Below are 12,190 nucleotides of genomic sequence, written 5' to 3'. Positions count from 1 at the left end.
CCTATGACTTAACTCTGACCATCGCCATAAGAGGGGCATTTATAGTTTACCCTAAACTTTTAGGGCTAAACTTTCCAAAAGTGGAGGCTTACAGGTCTGCCTGCAAACAACATGCATGGCTGCTTAAGCGCTTCCTCCCCACCCCACTGTCTGTCCCTTTGTCTAAAATAAACTACCTTGACTAATCCAGATATAAGAGCTCTGTTCCCTGTGGAATTATTTGAGCTTCCTTTCCACAGAGCTCAACACAGCATTTCAGGAGAAGTTACAGTCAGGGTCAGACTCACCCTTCGCAGAGGTAGTGGGCATGGCTCCCATTGACTTCAGTAGGAGGAGTTGCGCATGCAGACAGGAGCAAGGGTGGCCTTTGGCTCCCAGTGTTTAATAGTTTAATCTGCAATGGCAACTGTTCTGTAAATAACAAGTAATTATTTTCCCCTCATTAAAACCTTTTAGCTTCCATAGGCTGTGATAAATTATGCCCGGCTGACACCCTAGATAACTCCTCCTGGGAGCAGAAAACAGAGACTTCGGACACACAAGAATTGTGTCCAAACTAATTTATTTTTACTATGGCCATTCAGACTTCAGCTGCAAAGATACATTATTTACTCCTCAAAGTCCTATAGAATAAGCTACTGTTTGGTTGCTTGGATTTCATTATAAACAAAGAAATCTGGGACACCCCTAGCCTCCTTCTGCTGTAACCGTTAAACACATTGGATATGGTAAGGTAGTGCTCACTCTAAAGACTTCAAAGCAGAAAGCCTTTCACTAAGCTTTAATTGTTGCATTCATATAGGAGTTTGAAAAGATCTTCCTTGGTTTTATTTCAAAAAATATTTTGATGGATACAGCCTAATGGTGAGGAATATGTCTTAATAGATTGTTTTATGTTTGATATCCATGATCACAAAGGTGTTATGTATGCTGTCTTGAATAACTGTTGATTCTAAAACTCTGTGTAATTGTTGGCAAGTGGAGATGCTTTTATAACGTTTCATTCATCTACAGGTTGAAGATTGCAACATAAGGCATTCTGTTTAAGATTTAAAATACAAATTAAAGATGTCTCAGTATTGCAGGAGGAGTCCAGCATTGTAGGGCCAGTTAAATAATTAAGTCTAATAAACTTTGATCAATGAAGTGAGGAGTTTTTGTTCTGTATGCATGTTTTCTGCCTCACTTAGTGTATTTTAGTTTGTTTGTCTTGCCACTCTAATGAAAGTTAACATCATTTTAATTAAGCAGTTGTGATAGCAACAAGGATTCTGACTGAAGTTATTATATGAACCCAAACATAACGGATAATAACAATACTTTGGTAGTATCAGCAAGCCACTTTTGTATTAATAGAATAGTTTTTGTACTCTGTGGGTAAGATTCTGATCATGGTTACACCAATGTAAGTAAGTCCAGAGTAACATCACTGAAGTCAGTTGCAGATTTACAGCAGCGTAACAGAAAGTGGAATCTATTCCTATGTACAGGCCACAAATTCAAAAGACAAGGCCTCTTCTTGCGTAGAGAACAGCCTAGAATCCATAGTAACCTATTTAAATCCTGTGCTGGATCTGCTTTTAGCATCTGTATAAGGATTACTGCTCTTACTTTCCAGAAGCACCAGGCAAAAGTAACAGAGAACAGAGAACAGCTGAGCTATCCGCAAACAGGAAGACTGTAACAATACACATTGCAGTCAGTCAGAAAAACATGGGTTAGATTTTAAGAACGAGGAGTACTTGTGATACTGAGCAGTCTGTTACTCTGGACTATGTAGTGATTCACACTGCATACCCACACAGAGGGGTAAGACCCCACCACCACTCCTTACACCTCTACCTTGCTCTTGGTCCAGGTGGATAGGAGTAAGTAAGGCTAATTGTCTGCTTACTCCCTCTATGGAGTGGCAGATTAGGGACAGGACAGAGCCTTGCCTCCACTTCCCCACCCTCCATCACAGAAGCTGAGCCACTGGAGGAGTGAGAGGAGAGTAATAAACCACTGGTATAGGCCAACCACAGATTACTACACCCGCAGTGGCAAGGAGGAATCCGGGTAGAATTGTTACTCAAAGTGGTGACTCAGCACAATGTTACTACTGGGATAGCCAGTATCACCGCCCTTGCCTAAAGTCACAGTCTAGCCCTCTGTGAATAGTCCCATTGAAATCAGTGGTTCTTCTCAAGGAGTAACTCACGGGCAGTGTGAATAAGGGCACCAGAATCTGGCCCAAGAGGTTCAAGTCACATATGACATTCTTCTCTATGTGGTTACATAACAAACTAGACAGATTTGAATTTTAGCAAGATACATACAAAACTCTGGCATGAGTTGGTGTTCTAACAGCCTCAGAAAGAAACCTCTGTGAGTGGTACGGATGATGTCATAAATCATTATCAATAGCAGCAGCTTTTCATTAATTCCAAGGATATTTCTTTTTATGTAAAATACTGTATATACTTTAATTTTGGTCATTTGTGGCTCAGTTCTGCTTTCAGGTACGCATGCTGCTCTCACTTAGATCAGCCAGTGAGGTTTTGCTCCTTCTGTGCTAACATTCTGAAGTTTTACTGTTAGTCTTTTATTAATTCCTGAGAGCATCTTCCTTTAAGTCCTTGTGTTCTTCTCTATTCCTGTGAGTTCTCCCTGGGCGGTAAAATCAAGAAGAAAACCAGCAGTGGATTTCTTGTTCAGGAATGCTGGTGGAATTTGCATTACCGTTTAATGGGATTTCCCACTGACAGTGTTTGCTTGTGTTGCAATAAAGTTCCTGCAGAGTCATTGCATCCTCAGTAGTGAAGCCAGGAACAGGTCATAAAAATGTAAATGTGGTTAATATTAAATGGTATTTCCCAAGTCCCTAGGGTTGCATGGGGTGGCTTTATAATAGCATTTCTGATTGTTTACTTCTCTGACCCTGCACTTTGGATCTCTATTGCATATTCTGCATTTATTGCACTGGTCTCAATAGGAGTTGATAAGTGCCACATATACAATGGAAGTACAGACTCTGGAGAGGAAATACACAGTGCAGATTGGACAAGAGAACTTTGCTTTGCATTTTTAAATGATACCATGGAGCAGATGATCCCAGAGGGAGGAACTGAAAAATTGCAGATGTGACTCTTTGGTGTGTGCCACTCTTCTGCAGTTTGTGATATTACCAGAGTGACGTGAATTATGCTCTTGCATTCACTGAGGTGATGAATTATCCTGTGTATTCACCGCTAGACTTTATAGTGGAATAAACCAAGAAGAAGATGCTGTCTGATATTGTAAAAACAAATACATTTGTCTTTACATTTTTACAATGTAGAATGTGTGGTTTGGATTTTGAATGTGTATTATACTTGTCAAATTATTAATGAAGATATTGGAATTTCACTGAGAAATTAAATGGGGAAGAGTGCACTTTCTCATGACAGCTCTCTGATCTCTTCTTTGTTTGTCATTTGTTCAACACGTTCTTTAAGTCCTTTCATTAAAACTAAAATTGCATTTACTGAGCTGGTGATCACTCTTCTCTGTCCATTACAGCCTATTACAAGGGAATGTATATGTTTAATTGCTTGTTAATTAAACTCTTTTTATTTCCTAATCACAGGATCTGCAACGAGACATTGAGCAGCACAGTGAAGGGGTAGAATCTGTGTTTAATATCTGTGACAAGTTGCTGAGCGATTCAGATGCATGTGCTAATGAGACAGAATGTGACTCCATCCAGCAGACTACCAGGAGTCTGGACAGACGGTGGAGAAACATTTGTTCCATGTCTATGGAGAGGCGAATGAAGTGAGTCCTTTTCTGACACTTCTAGGACGTGTGTATAACTGTGCGATATTTCAGGGAATTTTGTTACATTCTACATGAACCAAATTTTGAAGAGAAAAGCAAAAATTGTAGAGACATGATTGGCAAGCTTGTGATAAAGCAGAGCCTGTCTTCCCTCTCACCCCCCACCTCAGAATTGAGGAAACCTGGCGCCTGTGGCAGAAGTTTTTAGATGACTATTCTCGCTTTGAAGACTGGTTGAAATCGGCCGAAAGGACAGCAGCTTATCCCAACTCTTCCGAAGTTTTATACACAAATGCCAAAGAGGAGCTGAAGAAGTTTGAGGTGAACACTTTTTATTTCAGCTTTTGATGTTTCACAGACATCGTGTATGCTTATCGAGAATACTAATTCTTGCACATATAAAGAACCTTTCATCTGAGCCTCTCAAAGCTCTTTGCAGACTTCACAGCTCCTCTCCGAGATACGGGAATACAATTATACCCATCTTTCAGATAGGCAAATGGAGGGACAGAGAGGTTAAATAACTTCCCCAGCATTAGGCAGCAAGTCAGTGACAGAACTAGGAACAGAACCCAACATTCCTGATACTTATTTGCTCTAACCAGAGGTGATACTCGCCCACTGGGGGGGCCTAAGCAGGAATATTTTGGGGGCCCCCAACACATGCTAATAATTAATTGAGCAGCTTGGGGCTCTAAGCAATTGCTTAGTCTGCTTATGCCTAGCACCGGCTCTGGCTCTAACAAATAGACTGTACCCTGGTATTAGTTCCTGGGGCCAGTGGTTGAACTGCTTTTAAACACATTTTCTCCAAGAAGTTGATAATCCTTGAAACAGACCTTAATAGTAGATTATTAAAAGCTACATTTTATTTGCTCATGTAACTCAGCTGTTTGTTTTGCTTATAAAAGTCTAAGAGATTGCAAGCTATTATATACTACATGTATGTTGGATGTGATCATTTATTTCCAATTGGACAAGAAACTGTAATAGACTAAATTCTGTAAAGTAGGACAAATTGCATATGTGCTCTTACGCTCTGTGACTTCAGTGGGAGCTGTGAACACACATCTGAGGGCAGGTTGTGGTGATAAAACATAATCAGGGTTTTGATTGATTTTGAGGATCTGATTTTTCTGTACCATGATTGCAGTATTTTATCGATCCTTTCTAAGTGCAAAGGAATAAGATTACTAAATTTGCATTACAGGCATTTCAAAGACAAATTCATGAGCGACTCACTCAGCTGGAGCTAATCAATAAACAATATAGGCGGCTTGCCCGCGAGAATCGTACAGATTCAGCCAGCAAGCTGAAACAGATGGTACATGAAGGCAACCAGCGCTGGGACAATCTCCAGAAACGGGTTGCTGCCATTCTAAGAAGACTGAAGGTAATTGCAGGGTGTCGTGAGGGTTAGTGTAAAGCCCTGTGAAGCCCATGTAGAAATAACACTATCTAAGTGCAAAGTTGTTACGAGAATGCTCATCATCTACACCGTTAGATTTTTCATTTATAAATGCAAACCCCAAAGTTTACATAAGGGACAATAAGGCTGGAACACAAACCAGCAAAATCAAAGACAGCTCAAGGTAAGGTTAAACATTTGCCCCAGGTTCTTTCCTGCGCCAGGTTTCCACTTAGTGCAACAGAAGACAAGGGATGCCATCAGGCAGCCTGTTATAGCTCCCTGATTTTCAGGATGGATGTGTTCTTGCTCCAGCACAGGGTTAGGGTAGCCTGGGGGCTGTTCTAATCTACCCACGGTGGCAGTGGTTCCCTAGGAACAGCAGTGCTCATGGCACCACCTACCCCACCTCTGACACTCCGGCAACCAGGGCTGGGAGGAGAGGGCTTGGTACAGGAGTCAGGTACCAGAAACTGGCCTTTGTTCTTACCTGGAATGTTCTTACCACGTCTTACCTAGACGTGGATAAAGTTATCCCAACAAAATCTGTCAGTCTATACTGGGATGCTGCAATTATAAGAACAGAACATAAGAACAGCCAGACTGGGTCAGACCAAAGGTCCATCTAGTCCAGTGTCCTGTCTGCTGACAGTGGCCAATGCCAGGTGCCCCAGAGGGAATGAACAGAACAGGTCATCATCCAGTGATCCATCCCCTGTCGTCCATTCCCAGCTTCTGGCAAACAGAGGCTAGGGCACCATCCCTGCCCATCTTGGCTAATAGCCATAGATGGACCTATCCCCCATGAATTTAGCTAGTTCTTTTTTAACTCTACTCTTGGCCTTCACAACATCCTCTGTCAAAGAGTGCCACAGGTTGACTGTGCATTGTGTGAAGAAATACTTGATTTTGTATAAAGAAAAGGAGTACTTGTGGCACCTTAGAGACAAACAAATTTATTAGAGCATAAGCTTTCGTGAGCTACAGCTCACTTCATCGGATGCATTTCCACCAAATGCATCCGATGAAGTGAGCTGTAGCTCACGAAAGCTTATGCTCAAATAAATTTGTTTGTCTCTAAGGTGCCACAAGTACTCCTTTTCTTTTTGCGAATACAGACTAACACGGCTGCTACTCTGAAACCTTGCTTTTGTATGTTTCAGTAAAGTGTAACCAGAGGTTAATGCAGCAAGGTGTGTAAGTTACCAATCACTGCGTGAGGGCACCTCATAGGGAGGCCATTTGGTGGCATTTGTACTTAACAAATAGATTGGCATTAACCAGCGCTGCTGGAAGGTGAAGAGTAGGTGAATAATAGGCAATGTTTTGCAGAGCATGTCTTTCACCCCTCCCCCAGGTAGTACTGTTCCTGTTCTACCTCTCCTCTGACCCAGCACCCTTCTGTGGCTGTGTTCATGGTACATGATGCACTCTGCTTAATGTCTGCCAGAATTTGAGACACTTTACTTTGACTTCTTCATTTGCCTTCTGAATCAGTCCTGAGGTGACCTATGGTGCGTGGCAATCCTGATACTAAACAAGGCTCCAGGGGCTGCTGCACAAAATATAGGCTTCCTGGGGGCCTGCTGCATCATAAATAGGGCTTTTTATGGGCTAAAGCATAAGCCCATTTTACACAGAATACACCTCTCTATCTTAACCACATCCCTTTTTGCTTTGAACTCTGTCACACCTACTATTGGGGTAATTTCAGCACTGGAGTAAGTAGATGCATCTCTACTGACCTAATTGGAATTGCACCTGTCTGTTCCAATACAGAATAAAACTCTTTGTGCCTTTCTGAATTTAGAGGGCAAGGTCCTGAGGTCAGCTGAATTGCACAGAGAGCACCATGGTGCTGGGGTGCAAAGAAGCTTAAAGTTCTCTCCCTACATCCTGTTGTAGTGTTGTACAAGGCCGCTGTAATTTATGCTGGTTTGTGACAGGCCCAAAGGGTTGAAAATGTGCAAGGTATGGTGAAGGGGCATACTGGCCACATCACTTTCTTCAGCCAGAGCTCCTTTTCCTGCAACGTGAGCCACAGTGGAGGGGAGTGGCAAAGGAGTATTGGGACACAAAGAGGCTCGTTCTAATATTTAAGTGATCCTCTCTGAGCTGGTTAAACTGACTTCAGGGCTCAAATACCTGTACTATGGCCTGGAAAAGCTAGTCACAGCCCAATGTATGATATAGCAAGTTCCCAGCAAGTGGCAGGAAGAATAATGAATTCCCCAAAATCAGCAGATCTGACTGTAACCACGCAAAGGGAGCAAACCTGCAGTTAGAAGGTGTCATTTGCACTCTTTTACCTAATCTCTTTTCAGTATATTATATTCAGGAACTGTTTAGCAGGCTGTGATGGAGAAAGCTCCTCTTCTGATATCCACCTGGGTGGGGGACAGCAGGAAGTAGAACAAATTTATACAAGTGGCTTTAACACCAAATGGCATAATTATTACACCTGAGTGAATTTCCACATTCCAGCTAATCAATCATTTTGCTAATTTTGATGATCTAATTTTAATTAGAGATGGGACTTTTTTCCTTTATCTAAACTTAGCTGCTAAAGTTAGAGCAGCAAAAACAGCTAAGGCCTGGTCTAAATACGGTTTTTGTACTGGTAGAATTATGTGGATTAGGGGTGTGGATTTTTTTTTTTTTTTTACAAGTATAGTTATACCACGACATCCCCTCCTCCCCCATAGTGTGGGTGTAGTTATACTGGTATAAAGGTGCTTTATACTCATATACTTCATTCTCCTTCCTGTGTGGCATAAACATCTTTATATCAGTATAACAGTGTCCATGCTAGCGGCGGGTTGTATTGCTTTAAGTATACCCAATTTAGAATAATTCTGGTGTGTAGACAAGGCCTTACACACGTCTATTTAAAATGAACAGCAATTCTGAAAGAAAATGCCAGTTTTAAAATGTTCCTATGACAATCTTTATTCAGTAATTAAACTAATAATGTACAGCTGCCCTTGTCTTATTCAGTACTTCACCAACCAGAGAGATGAGTTTGAGGGAACAAGGGAAAGCATTCTTGTGTGGCTCACAGAAATGGACCTTCAGCTGACAAATGTGGAACACTTCTCAGAGAGTAACTTTGATGACAAAATGCGGCAATTAAACGTATGTATCATTCAAAATAGCTATTTTACAGAACAAAGATGATGTCAGTCTGTAGTCTCTTGACAATGCCTGCCAGTTATCTATGGGCTCGTTTCATGACAGCATACATTATGTTCATCAGATCATATTTGTTATAGGATCAGTAAACTTTAAAAAATAATAGTACAATTCAACATAAAAAATACTTTCTATAAAATGTAAGTTCAGTATTCAGAGTCTTCAATTCTATTTTTCCATTCCCCCTTACAACTTAGTGTCAATGACAGTTATATTAAACTTGAAGGATAGCTTAAATCTGGGTAAATGTAAACAGCAATCACTAAACAGCTATATACCTAAAATCAAAGTTTAGAATCTGTTAGCCAATTTGAAGATAGGTCCAGTTCTGTAATATTATTATTATCTCCAATTAGGATTTTTAATATAATGTAGCATATTTGGGAGGTGTATTCTTTGAAAATTTCAATCACGCACATGTGTACTAGCTTTTGTGACATTCCTTCAGGAAGGTATTAATTCTTTGCTACATGAATAATTAAGTTGATATTCCTTTCAGCAGTACTCTTATCCTTTCCCCCATAACACATTCTTCTTGTTCCACAGCATGTATTCGGTTTTATTCTGTGCAAAGTTCAAAAGGTGATTTAGTGGCAAGGGGGACTTGATGGTTCAAGTTACCGATAGGTCACTTGTTCAAGCTAATTGTGACCAGAAGTTTTTGCCATCTATTTCAATAGCAAAGATAGAATGCATTCAGGTTTTAGTGGCTAGATCCCTACATCACAAATACCATCATTGGTACTGGGGTGCTTACTGGAAGACTTTGCATAAGCATGAAGAATAGCGTACTCTTTCACACGCTTGAGGTGGTCCATCCAGATCAGGATTGTGGTACATCAACTGGATAGTGTGGGCAAGTTTGCATCACTATTGCCTGTGCTGTTCCTGTTGCATGGATGGAGCACTTCACTTTGTACTAATTTCAGTCAGCACCTAAATTCACACATTAAATTCACCCACACAACTTTTACTGGCAAAACAAAAAGCAAACCTTTTCAGATGGTGGATAGGAAGCTATCTGCCAAAAGAAGATAGATGACTGTGCCAATGTTCAGATTCCTTTCACTTTACAATGCTAGAGCAGAACAGCCTCAAGTACAGGCAAGAAAGAAACACTGCTTAAGTAACCATTTCTTATGTATGCTCAATATAGGGTTTCCAACAGGAAATAACCCTAAACACCAATAAGATTGATCAGCTAATAGTTTTTGGAGAGCAGCTGATTCAGAAGAGTGAGCCTTTGGATGCTATCCTGATTGAAGATGAGTTGGAGGAACTGCATAGATACTGTCAGGAAGTGTTTGGACGAGTCTCTCGGTTCCACCAAAGATTGACTTCCAGGCATCCTGTAAGGGATAAGTATGGTCTTGGTGCTTTGGCAGGGTGTTGGTATGAAAACGAAATATTCATTGCATAGCAGTAGCTCAGTAGCAGCATGGTTTTAACGCAGGGGTGGGCAAACTATGGTTCGGGAGCCGCATCTGGCCCTCCAGATGTTTTAATCTGGCCCTTGAGCTCCCGCTGGGGAGCGGGTTCCAAGGCTTGACCCGCTCCAGCCAGGGACCAGGGTTGGGGGCTTGCCTCGATCCGCGTGGCTCCCAGAAGCATAGCATGTCCCCCTTCCCACATAGGGGCAGCCAGGGGGTTCCGCATGCTGCCCCCGCCCCAAGTGCTGCCCCCGCAGCTCCCATTTGCCAGGGCCAATGGGAGCTGCAGGGGTGGTCCCTGCGGATGGGGCAGTGTGCAGAACCACCTGGCTGTGCCTCCGTGTAGGAGTTGGAGGGGGGACATGCCGCTGCTTCTGGGATTACTTGTTAAGTGACCTAGATCTATGTTCGTTCATCACAATATAAAATAATTATTTTTAGGGGACAGAAGATGATAAAGATACATCTGAAAATGAGACAGATGCAGAAGACTCAAGAGAAATGCAAAATGATCCCTGGCATAAGAAGGCAACAAATGAGGTGCCTTCTTCCCAGCAGACCCTTTGCCATCTTGTGTCCCCTGCACCGACTCATGAAAGGTCAGGCTGTGAGACCCCTGTCAGTGTTGACTCCATCCCACTTGAATGGGATCACACAGGTGATGTAGGGGGCTCTTCCTCTCATGAGGATGAAGAAGAAGGAACATATTACAGTGCTCTCTCAGGTAAGAGCCAATAATCCCAAACATTTTTTTTCAGTATAGCCACCTCCAGGATTCCTGAAGCAGCGTTTGTTTGGGGGGAGTTAATTTGTAATGGTAGAAAAAAGTGAGTGGTGTTTAACTCTTCATGATATTGTCTGGACAAAAAGGATAGTTTTGTATAAAGCAAACTTAAAGTTTTGAATGACTTCCCCAAATTCCTTGTTTTCTAAAAATGTCTGATGAAAATAGTAATGAAGTTTTTCCTTTCAGTCAATATTTCAGATGTTTCTGTTTAATATTCAGTAAATATTGAATATTTGTCCGGTGAGGAAAATGACGTTATTCTCTTTCAGATGTAGAAATCACTGAAAATCCTGAGGCATATCTTAAAATGACCACAAAAACTTTGAAAGCATCTTCTGGTAGGCACCTGCTAATGCATGTGTCTGAACATGGCAATCTCCCTGTGGTGCACGCTATACTCCTAAACCTGTTTCATATGTAACGTCTGATTCCTGCCTTGTGTGGACACCATGTGCCATTGTGTCATGGTGTTTTTACGCTGCAGTAGAAACACATGTACATAACAAAGCAGTCAAGGACATGCCATTTAGAATTTTCCTGTCAAATGCAGAGATGGTTAATGTGCATTTCATTATATTGATCCAAAATCTTTCAGCTCTTTCGGTGGTTTGGTCCGGGTATTATTTTTTTCCTTGTTGATTGTAATCACCTATTTACTGAGACAGTAGTTTAGTTTTGCAAGTAAAAGCAGCACTTAAACTATCGCTTATAATTTTACATTGTGTGTGACAGAGCCTTGGGCATGCCATCAGTTAAATCCCAAATGAGCATTCACTATTCTCTTCCAGTCAGGACAGGTCTATTCTTGACTCACATGTCATGCATTGCAGCAAAATGATCATATCATGGGAATAGGAACTTCCCAAAACTATGGTGCAAACTTTTCTTTTCTTGTTTTAAATCATACTGCAGCCAGACATTTTCAGAAGAAAATAAAATGTCCCATAACTGCATGGCTGTGATTTCATTACCTCCTGGATTACTGCTGACATTTTGCAAATGTGCATGCTTTGCAAGGAAAGCTGCAGAACTGTCATTTTGATGCCATCACTTGGTGCCATATTCTTCAGAACACTTCTTAATTTATTTAAAAAGTAAATGCTTCACTACAGAGTTGCGGGGCTCAGATTCAGGGTTTTTTAATTTAATTTATTTTTTTATGTGGCAGGAAAATCCATTTCAGAAGCTCTTACATGGCATTCCCCGGATAGCCCAACCTGCAGAAAACATCAGTACCACCAGGCAGAGATGGTGAGAAATGTGCAATCTGGCATTCCAGAGACAAGTACCCCATATAAGCCAGGCTATGTGAGTTCCAGATCTGTGGACATTAATTCTAAGCAATTAAATATAGGCTCCTAAACTTCCATTGAATCATGGAAGTTAAGAGTCTGAACACCTTTTGAAAAGTTAAACCTCTCACCAGATTCTGTCATTACTGTATTTCTACCAGTAACTGTTGCATATTTACCTGGTATACATAAAATGTTGTTGCATAGAGATGGTGTTGGCCTGCTGCACCTTTATTAAGTGTAACTCTCAAAACCTACACTCTGCTACCTTTTATACTAATGT

General features: G+C 41.3%; 1 protein-coding gene across 1 annotated transcript in view; it reads left to right on the top strand.

The window, feature by feature from the left end:
- Positions 1–12,190, top strand: part of SYNE2 (spectrin repeat containing nuclear envelope protein 2) — a 267,053-nt gene that overhangs the window by 245,045 nt on the left and 9,818 nt on the right. The window contains 8 exon segments of the mRNA XM_043517646.1: positions 3,608–3,795; positions 3,969–4,119; positions 5,009–5,191; positions 8,204–8,341; positions 9,555–9,749; positions 10,270–10,552; positions 10,885–10,953; positions 11,784–11,923. Coding sequence (XP_043373581.1) covers positions 3,608–3,795; positions 3,969–4,119; positions 5,009–5,191; positions 8,204–8,341; positions 9,555–9,749; positions 10,270–10,552; positions 10,885–10,953; positions 11,784–11,923 — 1,347 coding nt within the window.

This window comes from Dermochelys coriacea, chromosome 6 (assembly GCF_009764565.3).
Source record: "Dermochelys coriacea isolate rDerCor1 chromosome 6, rDerCor1.pri.v4, whole genome shotgun sequence".
In the NCBI taxonomy this organism is placed as follows: domain Eukaryota; kingdom Metazoa; phylum Chordata; order Testudines; family Dermochelyidae; genus Dermochelys; species Dermochelys coriacea.
Note: the sequence above shows the minus strand (reverse complement) of the source record. Positions and strands in the feature narration are given on the sequence as shown.